Genomic DNA, 13,112 nt, shown 5'->3' on the forward strand with positions numbered 1-13,112 from the left:
AAGATGGTGGCATCCAGCAGCAGTGTTAGGGCTTTAGGATGTCTACACAAGGCAAACTTGTAAATAGCATGCATGGAAGATTTTTGCTGAAATGAATGGTCTGGCCGACAGGGTCTTATCTAACTCTCTGGGACTTTAATGCGGGGGGATCCCTGCACAGAGCTCCTGGGTCTGCAAACCTGCGGTGCCCATTATGAGGGGCTCCCACCATCCCTGTCCTGAGTTCTCAGGTCTGCACACCTGTTACACCTATTATGGATGGGTTCCAACATCCCTGTACTGAGTTCTCAGGTCTGTACACCCACTGGCCCTTTTAAGGGGCTCCCACCACCCTGTGCCGATTTTCTGGGTCTGAAAACCAGTTGTGCCTATTATGAGGGGTTTCCACCATCCCTGCCCTGAGTTCCTGGGTCTGCACACCTGTTGCACCCATTATGAGGGGCTCCCACCCTCCCTGTGCTGAGTTCTCAGGTCTGTACACCCGCTGGCCCCATTTTGAGAGGTTCCCACCATCCCTGTGTGGAGTTCCTGGGTCTATAAACCTGCTGTGCCCATTATGGGGGGCCCCCACCATCCCTTTGTGGAGTTTCTGTACACCTGCTGTGCCCAATATGAGGGCTTTCCACCATCCCTGTGTAGAGTTCCCGGGTCTGTATAGCTGTTATGAGGGGTTTCCACCATACCTGCACAGTTCCTGGGTATGCATACCTGCTGGGCCCATTATGAGGGGTTCTCACCATCCCTGCGTGGAGTTCCCGAGTCTGTATACCTGCTATGCCCACTATGAGGGGTTTCCACCATACCTGCACTGAGTTCCTGGGTGTGCATACCTGCTGTGTCCATTAGGGGCTCCCACCATCCCTGTGCTGAGTTCCCAGGTATGTACATCTGTTTTTATTTATTTTATATTATATAGAATGTAACAGGAGGATCTGGAACACACAAAGGTGGGAACCCCCAAAACTTCCAGGTAGACAGGGAAACAGTCAGGAATTATTGCAGAACGATCTCAATGTTGGAATATCCAAGACCTAGAAGATGCCAAAGACTGACTCAGCCCACCAAATATCACTTTTGGGCGGACTACCTTCAATAACTCACCTAGAAAGTCATAACTCCTTTCTATATGTACTACCATCATGCATAAGTCTGGAGCTGTGATAATTCACAGGGTGACAGGAAGGCTCGGGCGATAAGGAACATAAGAAGGTATCAGCAGACAGGTGTGGTTGTATCATATACACCAACATCTGCTCTGTACATAGTGACGGCATGCAAAACATGGAAACCATTTACAAAGCAGACTAGATCACAAATAACCGAAGGGAGAGAACTAGGTGTGTGTAATAAAACCCATTAGTCAGTGCGGGCCGGTGCACTTCCAGCTGGGAGTCCTTGTGGTTTTAGGCCATGACTGGTGTGCTGGTGCTGAGTGACATGCAGACAAAGATCTCTTCTGTGCCTACTAATCACAGAGCAGTTGTCCAACACGCAAAGCCTGCCCCGCGGACACAACTCATCCGGAATGTTATGACATCATCCAGCGGGAGACGCACTGAGCGCTGTGACCAGAATTACCAATCAGCAGCTCACAAACCTTGCAAATATGTAGGCTGCCATTGCTGAAAATGCTAGTGGCCTGTGTGGCATGCAGATTCTTTGACTTCAATTGCATGAAACAAATATAGAAGTTAAGAATTCTAACATTTCTCTAACTTTCATGTGTCCGTGTATGGTGCCAAGCAGCTAGTGTTTTCAAGAGGTCAGCAATGGCGGCCTCCAGATTCCTTCCATGACTTAAGGGGCTGATTTATAATTCGTTCAACACAGCATACAGCTGTGCGAACAGTATTTGCAGCACAAGACTGCCACTAGATGGAGCCGAGGAGCACAGGAAGTTCCTACACTCCTCAGCTCCATCTAGGGGCATTCAAGTGTTGCAAATTTTGTTCTCACATCTGTACGCTGTGTGAGCACATTATAAATCAGCCCCTTTAAGTTATGGGAATCAGCCCCATATATACACACAAGTTTACTTTAAAGTAGATCCAAAACCAAAACTTATTTCATTTTGAATAGAGTAGGGGGGAGCGTTAAAACCGCTGCCAGTGTTTTTTTTGCCATCCGTCTCTGATTAGGGAGATTTCCATTCACTTCCTGACCTGTAGACTCAACAGGAAGTGAGAAGATAGCTTTCCAATGTGAGGAACCACACAGGGTGCAATGCGATCGGCCACATGGGAACGCAAGGCACATCAAAGCCCGCAGTTCAGTCTGGTGAGAAAAAAATGCTGCAAGCGCAATTTTTTTCTGACCACAACGCAGGAATTGATGTGCCTTGCAATCCCGTGCGGCTGATTGTATTGCGGCCAGAGGGCGTGGCTGCGGTGCCATTCACTTCACCGACACGCCCCCCAAAAAATTGAGCCGGCCGCAATGCGATCCAATGCGTTCTGGCCACAATCGGGCCGGAACGCATTGAGGATGGTGTGAATTAGCCCTAAATCTTCCATCCATCGTATAGCTGGGCAAATGGCATTCACACAGCACAACTGCCACTAGATGGCGCTGAGGAGTACAGGCATTTCCTATGCTCCTTGGCTCCATTTAGTGGCAGCCCCTGAATGTTTACTGCACGCGCGTCTTGCAAACATTGCATTGTGCAGCCTGAATACTTGCAACATCCCACAAGCTTCCGTGCAGCTCACTAAAACACTTCAATGTGTTTTAATACAATATAAGCTTAGCGGAGTTCTCCTTTAAGGAAACACGTTGTAACCTGACAATGTAAACTGTTGCCTCGGTCAGGAAATCAGAATATGAGGATCAGATTTCCCAAGCATTATGCGATGTATCCTGTTTGTTATCACGATCATAAGGCCGTGAAGAAATCTTTATACAATGAGCTCACCTAGTAACGGGTCTGTTGAAAATAGAATTCTGCAGAAACCTGACACGCCAATCTGGTATCTTCACAGCCAGGTGTCGGAAACACACCCTTAAAAGTACACCTGTTCTGGGACATACTATGGATGCTGATTGTAGCTGGTGTAACCCGTTCTCGCCGGCATCGCGCATATTTGTGGCAGCGTGGCGTTGGGGTTTAATGCGGTGCTGCACATATATGCACACAGCCGGCATCTCTATGCTCATATGCACGCTGCCCGCACGATGAGCGTGCTCATCACAGACAGCTCCCAGGTGTTGGGACGGGCTCCTGATCACCTGACCACTGTGACAGCCAATCACAGTCCACCTCTGGTGTTAAAATGCAACTGGAGCCAAAACATTTGTGTGTGTGTTGATATAGTGGAGAGGGATTAGAACTTAGGTTTTTATTGCTGTCCGTGTCCCCGTTAGGGAGATTCACCTTCTCTATACTTCTCCTAGTGACAGTTATCGGTGAAAGAAAATCCCAAATTTTGGGTCATCAGAACAGGAATAGATGGGAAATTTTCCAATGGGGACACTAGTTTTGTTGATCTTGCTAGCCACCAGGGATTTCTCTCATTTTCGGTTGTGGCTGTGGGACAGGGTGTGAAGGGAAGTCTACCCACGCAAAAGCAACGTGCCATTAAAGTCTATGGAATGTCTGTGCGCAGGCAAACAGCCACTAGATATTCACGGGCTTGGGAGTAGGCAAATTGGGGGCCACCATTGGAGGAGGTAAATAAAAACACCTCAAAAGAATTGTGTATTAAGGGGGTTAGGGAGGGGGGCTCAAGGGTTGTCAGTGAATAATTGAAGTCTACCTTATTAATTTCCTATTCTATGCAATAATAAAAAATGGAAAGAGGGAGAGCCAGAGAAAGGAGGGAAGAGCCGGAGAAAGGAGGGAAGAGCCGGAGAAAGGAGGGAAGAGCCGGAGAAAGGAGGGAAGAGCCGGAGAAAGGAGGGAAGAGCCGGAGAAAGAGAGGGAGCCGGAGAGAGAGAGAGAGACGGAGAAAGAGAGAGAGCCGGAGAAAGAGAGAGCCGGAGAAAAATTTGCCTTTACATAATTTAAATGCATTATTTGGATGAACCAACATATCTACATGTCCAAAATGGCTTGGCCGTCTCTTCCAGGTAACACATTTGATGATCGGCTCAAGATTGATCTAATGTTTATTGTAAGGCAGACATAGAAAACAAGCCAAAATTTGTGTTTGAAAAATACACGTTGGTACCGCATCTACCCACTGCTCTTAGGTTTAGGGAAGGATCGGATGTTTTTGTATACAGAGGTAATAAAGTGACAGCTCTGTCCATGAGAAAGACACCAGACCGATCGGTTGTAGACCAGACACTTACGCTGTGAGATGCTTTAGCCGGGACTCAATGTTCCGATGTCTCATACACATCCTGGTCAGGGCTGAGCCAATCTCCTTTGTTGCTCCTGCAATAGAAGACAAAGTGAAGCTGTTACTATATCGCGGACTCTATTCATAAGACCATAACAAAAAGGATTCGCTCAATTCTATTTGCAACTTATTAATATAATTAAGTCCAAGATGTCTCCCAATGCGTTATGGATACTGTTTAAGCTGAACTCCAGGCAAGCAGCTGAAGCACAACTGAAATTCATATATGTACACGGTTTTACTTGCCAAAACATTTTTAATTCCAATCCAGTCTTTGTGATCCAAGCACCTCTGCCAGACAGCATGGACAGGTCCGTGACCTTCAATGCCATGGCAACTTCCAGGTCATTACAAGGAGAAGTGTAAAAAAAAGATAAGCCTTCAAATACCCGATGGTTCTCTATGAAAAGTGCTGTATCTGATCGGATGAACTTTAAAATTAAGCTTATGATAGAATGCATAAACAGAGGTTTTCTCGATGGGTGAAAACGGCATGTCTAAACAATCAACCAATCCAAAGATGCATGCAGCTGAATTTATACGTAAATTTTGAATGTTACCGGAGAAGTTGGGCTTGGCCCACCTCTCCCTCACCCTGAGCCTCACAACTGATTATTGGATGAAGAAGTTGCCAAAATGGGCTTGTCCTGCTCAACTCTCCTTCAGAGTCTTGATATTAGCCCTTAGCTGAAGAAGTGGACAAGTTGGCCCTGGCTTTCCCCTCTCTCCTCTTGAGCCTCACTGTTGGTTCTTGGCTGAAGACATTGCAAATTGGGCTTGACATGCTCATCCCCTCCTCTAGAGCCACGCTATCAGTCCTTAGCTGAAGAATTGGCCAAGTTGTCCTTGGCTTTCCCCCTCGCTCCTCCTGAACCTCCCACTGTTGGTTCTTGGCTGAAGTTGCCAAATAGGGCTTGGCCCACTCATCCCTCCTCTAGAGCCACCCCATTGGTCCTTAGCTGAAAAAGGGGCCAACTTGGCCCTGGCTTTCCCCACTCTCCTCCTAAGCATCACAGTTGGTTCTTGGCTGAAAAAGTTGCAAATTGGGCTTGGCATGCTCATCCCTCCTCTAGAGCTACGCTATCAGGACTTAGCTGAAGAATTGGCCAAGTTGTCCTTGGCTTTCCCCTCGCTCCTCTTGAGCCTCACTGTTGGTTCTTGGCTGAAGAAGTTGCCAAATTGGACTTGGCCCACTCATCCCTTCACTAGAGCCACACTATCGGTCCTTAGCTGAAGAAGTGGCCAAGTTGAGCTTAGCTTTTCCTTTCTCATTCTGAGCCAGTCTTTACATAAAAAATTAGGATATCCATATCATTTCAGCTGAGCACATTTCTGGAGCTACCGATAAATTTAACATGAAGTTTCCATTAAAGCAAACACATGCCAATGCATTTTTATTCATCGTACGTTCAGTTTCATTACAGGTTCACTTTAAGCTCTTACTGGTTCTAGGGCCTGCCTGGCAACAGAAAAAAAAAAAAGGACAATCCTGCATTAAACTTTCCCAGACACGCGAACAGATACAAAAGCTTTTTTGTCCCCATTCGCTTTCATGTGAAATGGTCAAAACTAAAAGCAAGGCATGAACAGCAAACAAACAAAATAACGAATGGCTTGGCAGAACGTATCCCAGTCAAAGCGGCCGGGCACTGTCCCAAGCTACGTCTGTTATTGTAATTTACCTGGGTGCGTTGCACAACCAAATGAGAGTATAGCGAGTCGTCCAAAATAAAGAGCACTTAATCCACAAATCAATTTCATGTGCTGTCTCTATAAATCTCATTTATCTCATGGAAAAGTCCTAGAATGCAAATATGAAGCCTGCGGACTGTCCCTTCGACCATTAACATCAAAAGTGACGAGGTCTGTGAAATTGCTGTCCTACGACCCAATGATATACCACTCCAAACTAGTTCCCGTTATTCCTTCCTCTGTCACAGGGTCCCAGAACGCATTGTGTGGGCAGATTCCCAATAGGAAACCAGTATACCCAGATTCGACACCTAGAGGGAGCGGTGGCATCACCCCCCCTCCAAGCCCTGGCTATTGGACTTGAGCAGTGTCCTCTCGGAGCAGGTCACATGCTCCCACATATCTGGAAGCAAAAAAGGTACTTGCATCTGCTGAGCTAGAAGAAAGAATGGTGGGGAAGCCATGAAAAGATATCAGTGGGGTTTGGGGGGTCAGGCACTAAATGGGCAAAGTGACACCGTCTCCTCCACGGTAGACAATGCACGTGTTCCCCATCTCTATCTTCTTGCCGCTTCTGGTCTGAACAGGTGGATTCCTGCTGCAAGAATTAGCAGATTCCTGGCGTTCTTTACTTGTTTTTTGGGTTCGATTGGCCAATAAAATGAGTCAAGTTGAGGCTACTATAGGAGTGGCTGATGACCATGCGCTGGACAAGCATTAACATGCTCTGCGATTGCCATAAATAGGACGTACAACACAGATCTGTGCTGTTTTGGCCAAAACAGGTCAACGCAGTACACAGATATGAACCAGCACCATGAAAAACAATGGCGAAGCTGTGGGCATATGCTGACGTACGTTACAATACGCACATAAAAAAGGTAAAAGGTGTGACTGTCCCTGTTCACACCTGTGCCATTTGAAGTCCTTTGGCCATCGCACAACAAAAAGGAATCCCATTCTTTTCTAGTGGGCCTAGGTTCTATTCAGTTATAGAACATGCTTCTATCAGGCTTGGAAAATGGTGCAGGTGCTTTCTTTGGTGCATTTTTAGACCCATGCAAGTCAATGGGAGTGAATGAAGATACACAAGTGTGAACGGAGTCTAAAAACACTAGGTCTTTCCACAGGAGCCTCACCAGCAGGTTCAGGAATATCACCTGCAATCTTTATATAGTTACTGAGACACAAATAAAAAGTGACAACCGCTAATAAATCACGAGATCCAGGAAATTCCAGTCTGGTGTATTCAGCCCCCGTCCTGATGACAGATTATATTCTTTAATACGAATTCACATAGTTTCCATACAAAGGTTATCTGACCCATCACCTGATAGTGGAACACCACCTCCGGGATGATTAATGAAGCAAAAATACTCTAAACACCAACACTATTAAGGTTGGTTGCCAGGCTTTCACAATACTATGGCCTCAGCTGCTTCCGTTTCCCTTATGTAGAACAGAAAAGCATATAAGGAGTTTAGTTTAAGGCCAGTGGATGAAATAGTACTGAAGCTAGAGAATCAAAATGACATAACTAGCACTGACCCATTTCCCTGCCGGTTTCATTTTGCCTATAGGGCTTCTGTGGAGCAGCCAGACTTCGCATGAAGGTTTAGGCAGTGCCAATATGGTACATGCTGTATTTTAAGGGTTTAAGATTCCAATGTCAACTATGAGCAGAATAAAAAAAAAAGTCATGATTCAGTCTGCCGCTGGCATTAAAGCCAAGCTCCAAAAAGCTGCCCATTGTAAACACCCGTGCCAATGCAATATGGCTTGTTCCACCCCGTAACTGTCATTTTTGCTGGACTGATGGACCCATGTCACAGGGGAGACTGAGAAAAACCAATAAACGGCTTTGTTAAAGCCCAAATCCAGGGAAATTAAAAGAAGTTTTCCTTTGCAGTGGGGCTGCCAGTGTACTGCAAGAAAAAAACAGCGGTGTCACCCTGTTAAAGAGGAACTTTACCCGTACTCGTTACAGATACTTCAAGATAATTGTCGGCTTTGTATTCTTTGCATACTTTATTTTCTTTTTCTCCCCATTCTTCTGACGGTGGACATTTTAACTAAGGGCAGAATAATATATTTCCCTTTAGTTCCTGGAACTCTGGCACATGTGACTAGGACATGTGACCATGCACATCACCTCAGGGGAGGAAAACGGCTTTCCCTGAGATTACAGATGAGATTTCCCAGCAATGCTCTGCTGATGTAACCTTCCCAGGATGCAATGCCTGGGCACAATTACATTGTTTGTGCCAAAGTGGACAAGGAAGTGGGGGAAAAAAAAAGCAAATTGTAAATAAAATAAAAAATCCGTTTGTTTAGCTAATGAAAGTAAGATGATTTCATGTCAGTATACAGAGCTGTATGCTGATGTGATTTTAGTCAAAGGGGGGTAAAAGGTCAATTTTAACCACCTCCGGGCCGGCCAGGAAAAATAATAAAACTACATTGAGGGGTGAGGGTTTTCTGAAAATGTGTTCGATTAGTTACAAGGTAAACGTTCGATCCCTACCAGCCAGTTCTCAACACCAAAAGCAAAGGTCTACCGTTACGCTAGAGCAGGGGTAGGCAACCTCGCTACTCCAGCTGTGAAACTACAAATCCTACCATGTCTCTGCCTCTGGAAGTCACGTCTGTTGCGGTCAGTTTTGCAATGCCTGATGGAACATGTAGTTCTGCAACAGCTGGAGGTTGCCTGCCCCCTGTGCTAGAGGTTCTTGTGGCCTCACTTGCCCTTCTCCTAAACTGGTAATAAGCATGTGCACACTTTCCAGTTCCTGAAGTTGTGCACTGTGTGCTCCAATGACAGACTGATATATTTCTAAGATGACAAAGGCCGCATCGCCTGTAGCACAACAAATAGAAAAGAAAAGAAAAGCTTTGCATGTGACCAGACCCAAGAAGTTACAAAACAGAGTTCAAAGCGGAGTTTTCCTTTAAGCAGCAGCAGCTTTAAAAGGCAATGCCAAGACTACAGGGAAGGTCTGTGATGACATTAATTACTGGTCTCTTTCATTACAGGCTCGGGGATTGCAAACTAGTAAACATAAAACTAACAGGCTGCTGCATACAAAAACACGGCCATTGTACAATCCCTTCCTGACAAAAGTGGGTCACCAGGAACATGTGAGGTACTCTCAGCTATTATGTGTCAAGTAGAAATGCCATTTTATATTTTACTTGCATATAGGTGCAGTGATCCAGGGTATGTAACGTATATAGCACAGCACACAAATTGCAGTGATCCGGGGCATGTAACTTATATAGCACAGCACACAAATTGCAGTGATCCGGGGTATGTAACATATAGCACAGCACACAAATTGCAGTGATCCAGGGTATGCAACATATAGCACAGCACACAAATTGCAGTGATCCGGGGCATGTAACTTATATAGCACAGCACACAAATTGCAGTGATCCGGGGTATGTAACTTATATAGCACAGCACACAAATTGCAGTGATCCAGGGTATGTAACATATAGCACAGCACACAAATTGCCGTGATCCAGGGTATGTAACGTATATAGCACAGCACACAAATTGCAGTGATCCAGGGTATGTAACATATAGCACTGCACACAAATTGCAGTGATCCGGGGCATGTAACTTATATAGCACAGCACACAAATTGCAGTGATCCGGGGTATGTAACTTATATAGCACAGCACACAAATTGCAGTGATCCGGGGTATGTAACTTATATAGCACAGCACACAAATTGCAGTGATCCGGGGCATGTAATTTATATAGCACACAAATTGCAGTGATCCGGGGCATGTAACTTATATAGCACACAAATTGCAGTGATCCGGGGTATATAAAACACATATGTGGGATTTCTCTTTACCAATTCTCCAGGTCAGTGCCATCCTCCTAGTGAGGATGCTGATGTGATGTTAGCGTCACTCTCTGCTTCAATACACTATAAATGGCAGATGATGTCCCCTTAGGTGGAAGGGCCACGACATCCATTTCTTTACAGTTTATACTCAGTCTCTTTCTCATAGTATATCCTCATTCTAAGGACATATTGTGACAAAAGAAGTACTTCAGGGGCCACTTTGGATTAAACGCAAGTACTGCAGCTTGAACTGCTTCTTTAAATTAGTAACCTGCTTGTAGGTCCATTGTTTTTTTTTTAAACCATGGTCTTAGGGCCCATTCATACCAGATGCAGTGTGTTCTGGCCTGATTCTAGCCAGAACGCACTGCCTTGCATTGCGGCTGGCCCACTTTTTTGTGGGCAGGAGGGGGCGTGGCGGGCCATTGAAGTGAATGGCACCGTAGCCACGCCCTACGGCCGCAATGCGATCGGCTGCACAGGAGCTCAAGGCACATTATGCCTGCGGTCCGGTCTGATCAAAACAGCATTTTGATCGCACCGGACCAGACCGCAGGCAATGTGCCTTGCGATCCCGTGCAGCCAATCACATTGCGGCCATAGGGAGTGGCTACCGTGCCATTCACTTCAATGGCCCGCCATGCCCCACAAAAAGCAAGCCGGCAGCAATGAGAAGCGGTGCGTCCTGACCAGAATTGGGCCGGAACGCACTGCATCTGGTGTGAACAAGCCCTAAAGTTGGGCTTTTTCAAAGCAAATGGGCCCCTATTAATATGCACGCCAAGCCATTGCTGGACAAATCCCAGGAGCCAGGTAGCCAAATTTCCTTAAAAATGACAGCTGGAGCCCAACTTTAAAGGCCTTCCCTATTGGTTGCCAGTAGAGCTGCCTCCTGCATTGGACAGACTGGCTCCTGGATTCTATATTCATTCGTTCACCCCTGCACTAAGCTTCCAGCATTTGAGCACACACAATGGATATGCCCGACTGCTCCTTGTAATGACTCCAGACTACCGCAGTCTCAATAGCCAAGTGTTTAGACCTTCAAGGGCAACGCTGTTCTTTCAATGTCAGTGCAGCACTGTAATATTCCAAAACAGGATAGGATCTACTAATTAATGGTTCGTGGCATGAAGTGCTGTAATAACTGTTTACATGGAATGCTCTGTTCCATAAAACGTTCATTAACAATTCCTGCACTGTTTCATGTACAATGCCGTATAGTCCCTTCATAGATTAGTCAGGGCTCAAAGTCTAGAAGGCTTAGCTATAAATCAGTGCTCATACCAGGACATTGCATCACGTATGACTCAACAATCCGCAATGGCACTTTAATTGATCATTTGTTCCTCTTAGTAATCTTCCAGCGGTGCCTAACCAGTCCTGGCCTGCAAATTTCATGACTGGGCTTTTTAAGATGGCACAGAGGGGTCAAGGTTCTAAGAGGCCTGCAGCAAATTATAATTGAAGGGAAAACACAGCCTATGTTTGGTAAGTATGTTTCTTTTATGCCGTCAAAAGGCAACACATCAAAGTTCGTTTTCGACAAGTGCTCTTTCAACTTGATACAAATCAGCTACAAAGTGTTCAAGCTCCACTAACACCAGGGGATGAAAGTTATATTAAATGTGAATTTCACGCAGATACAACAACAAAAAAATGCAGCTTTTTATTTATTATTACAGCAGTAAAACATCAGACTAAGCAATTCATGTTACTTGGCATCGGCCACTTGCAATTCTCTACATAGCAGAGCTTAGACTGGGAACAATAGGGGCAGAACTGGAAGCCAGGTGTGTTGCTTGCACATGCCGAAAAGAGACAAGCTGATTGGAGGAAAGTGAGCACAGCTGCCTATTGCCTTCTGAGCATGAGTTATATAGCCGTCATGCTGATCCAACTGGCTTCAGCAGCTTGTGAGTCCAGGACCGGAAACAGCTATATTGATAAAGAGTTCTGACTTCACTTGCTATGTACTTGTTCTGGGTCAGGGACAAGTGAACGTACCAATGACAGAGGCAGCCAACATTTTCAGACTAATTTTATATCTCAAAAGGAATCTTGTATAGCAGTTTCTGCCCACAAGTGCCCTATAGAAGAATGGCCCAGACAGGAATGTTCATTGACACTATAAAGAAAGTCTAAGGGGCTCATATCGCTATCCGATCTCCAGTTATACTGCGCTTTCATACCACGGTGCAGCCATTCATGAAAATCAAGTCGTGATGAGTAGCCAGTGCAGCCCAATGGAGCACAGACAGATCGGTGATTGGAGCGGAGCCGATCAGGTGACTGACAGGTCAGATGACCAGACTTGCCTCCTGCCCTGTTTTTGCTTTTAGCATGCATTCAGGGTTCTGAGCTCCACTAGCTTCAAAACCCTGATGACTGCCGTTTCTCTCCTGCAGACTGACAGGCGTGTGAATGGTGTGTGTGTGTGTGTGAAAAATTATGTTTTGTGGATGTTTGGTAAGAAAAGTGTGTGTGTGTGTGTGTGTGTGTGTGTGTGTGTGTGTGTGTGTGTGTGTTGGCTGGACATTTGGGAGGATGTGACACACCTCTCTGTTTAAATACTTCACTAGCCTGCTAATCATGACACGAAGGTGGCAGAAAGGTGCCTAGGTGCCAAATTGGACACGTTCTTCACAGATATAACATGCTTTCAGTAGCCAAGCTCTGAGAACGTCTTGTGACCACGTTCAATAGACTATGGAATTCTGTTATTCTGCATGGTTTAATGAGAAGCTATTTAACAGAGCAGGAAACCTACAAACCCTAAAAATAACTCAATCTCCATTCACAAATATGTATGGAAAAATTCCCCCATCTGTTCCAAACTTTTTGGCACAAGAGCTGCATTTGATATGGACCCCCATCGGCATGGAGATTGTATGCTGTGTTAATGCCAACAATCTAAAAACTAGCATATACGCCAAGGGTAGGCAACCTTGGCACCCCAGCTACTGTGGAACTACAAGTCCCATTCACACCATTGTGTTATGTAATGCACGTCAAAACTCGCACTCCAGACAACGGTTGCCAGAATACAAAGTTAGGGGAACCTCTGCAACGGGGATAATAGAACCAAAACGGATATTTAAAATAAATAGAAAATTAAATAAAAAGTTGAGTAGAGTTCTACTTTTAGGGTCAGCAATGAGGATGATAAAACCCAACAGATGTTTACAGGAGAAAAAAAAAAAAAAAAAAGAAAGAAAAAGTT

At 45.4% G+C, this 13,112-nt stretch overlaps 1 protein-coding gene across 2 annotated transcripts in view; it reads right to left on the reverse strand.

Annotated features, from left to right (window-relative positions):
- LOC108785080 (MTSS1-like protein) overlaps positions 1-13,112 on the reverse strand; it is a 138,475-nt gene that overhangs the window by 39,794 nt on the left and 85,569 nt on the right. For both annotated transcript variants that reach the window (XM_018554080.1, XM_018554079.1), the window contains exon 4: positions 4,291-4,375. In XM_018554080.1, the coding sequence (XP_018409582.1) occupies positions 4,291-4,375 (85 nt within the window). The remainder of the gene's footprint in view (positions 1-4,290; positions 4,376-13,112) is intronic.

Source organism: Nanorana parkeri, unplaced genomic scaffold (assembly GCF_000935625.1).
Source record: "Nanorana parkeri isolate BGI_ZX_2015 unplaced genomic scaffold, ASM93562v1 scaffold141, whole genome shotgun sequence".
NCBI classification, from domain to species: Eukaryota; Metazoa; Chordata; class Amphibia; order Anura; family Dicroglossidae; genus Nanorana; species Nanorana parkeri.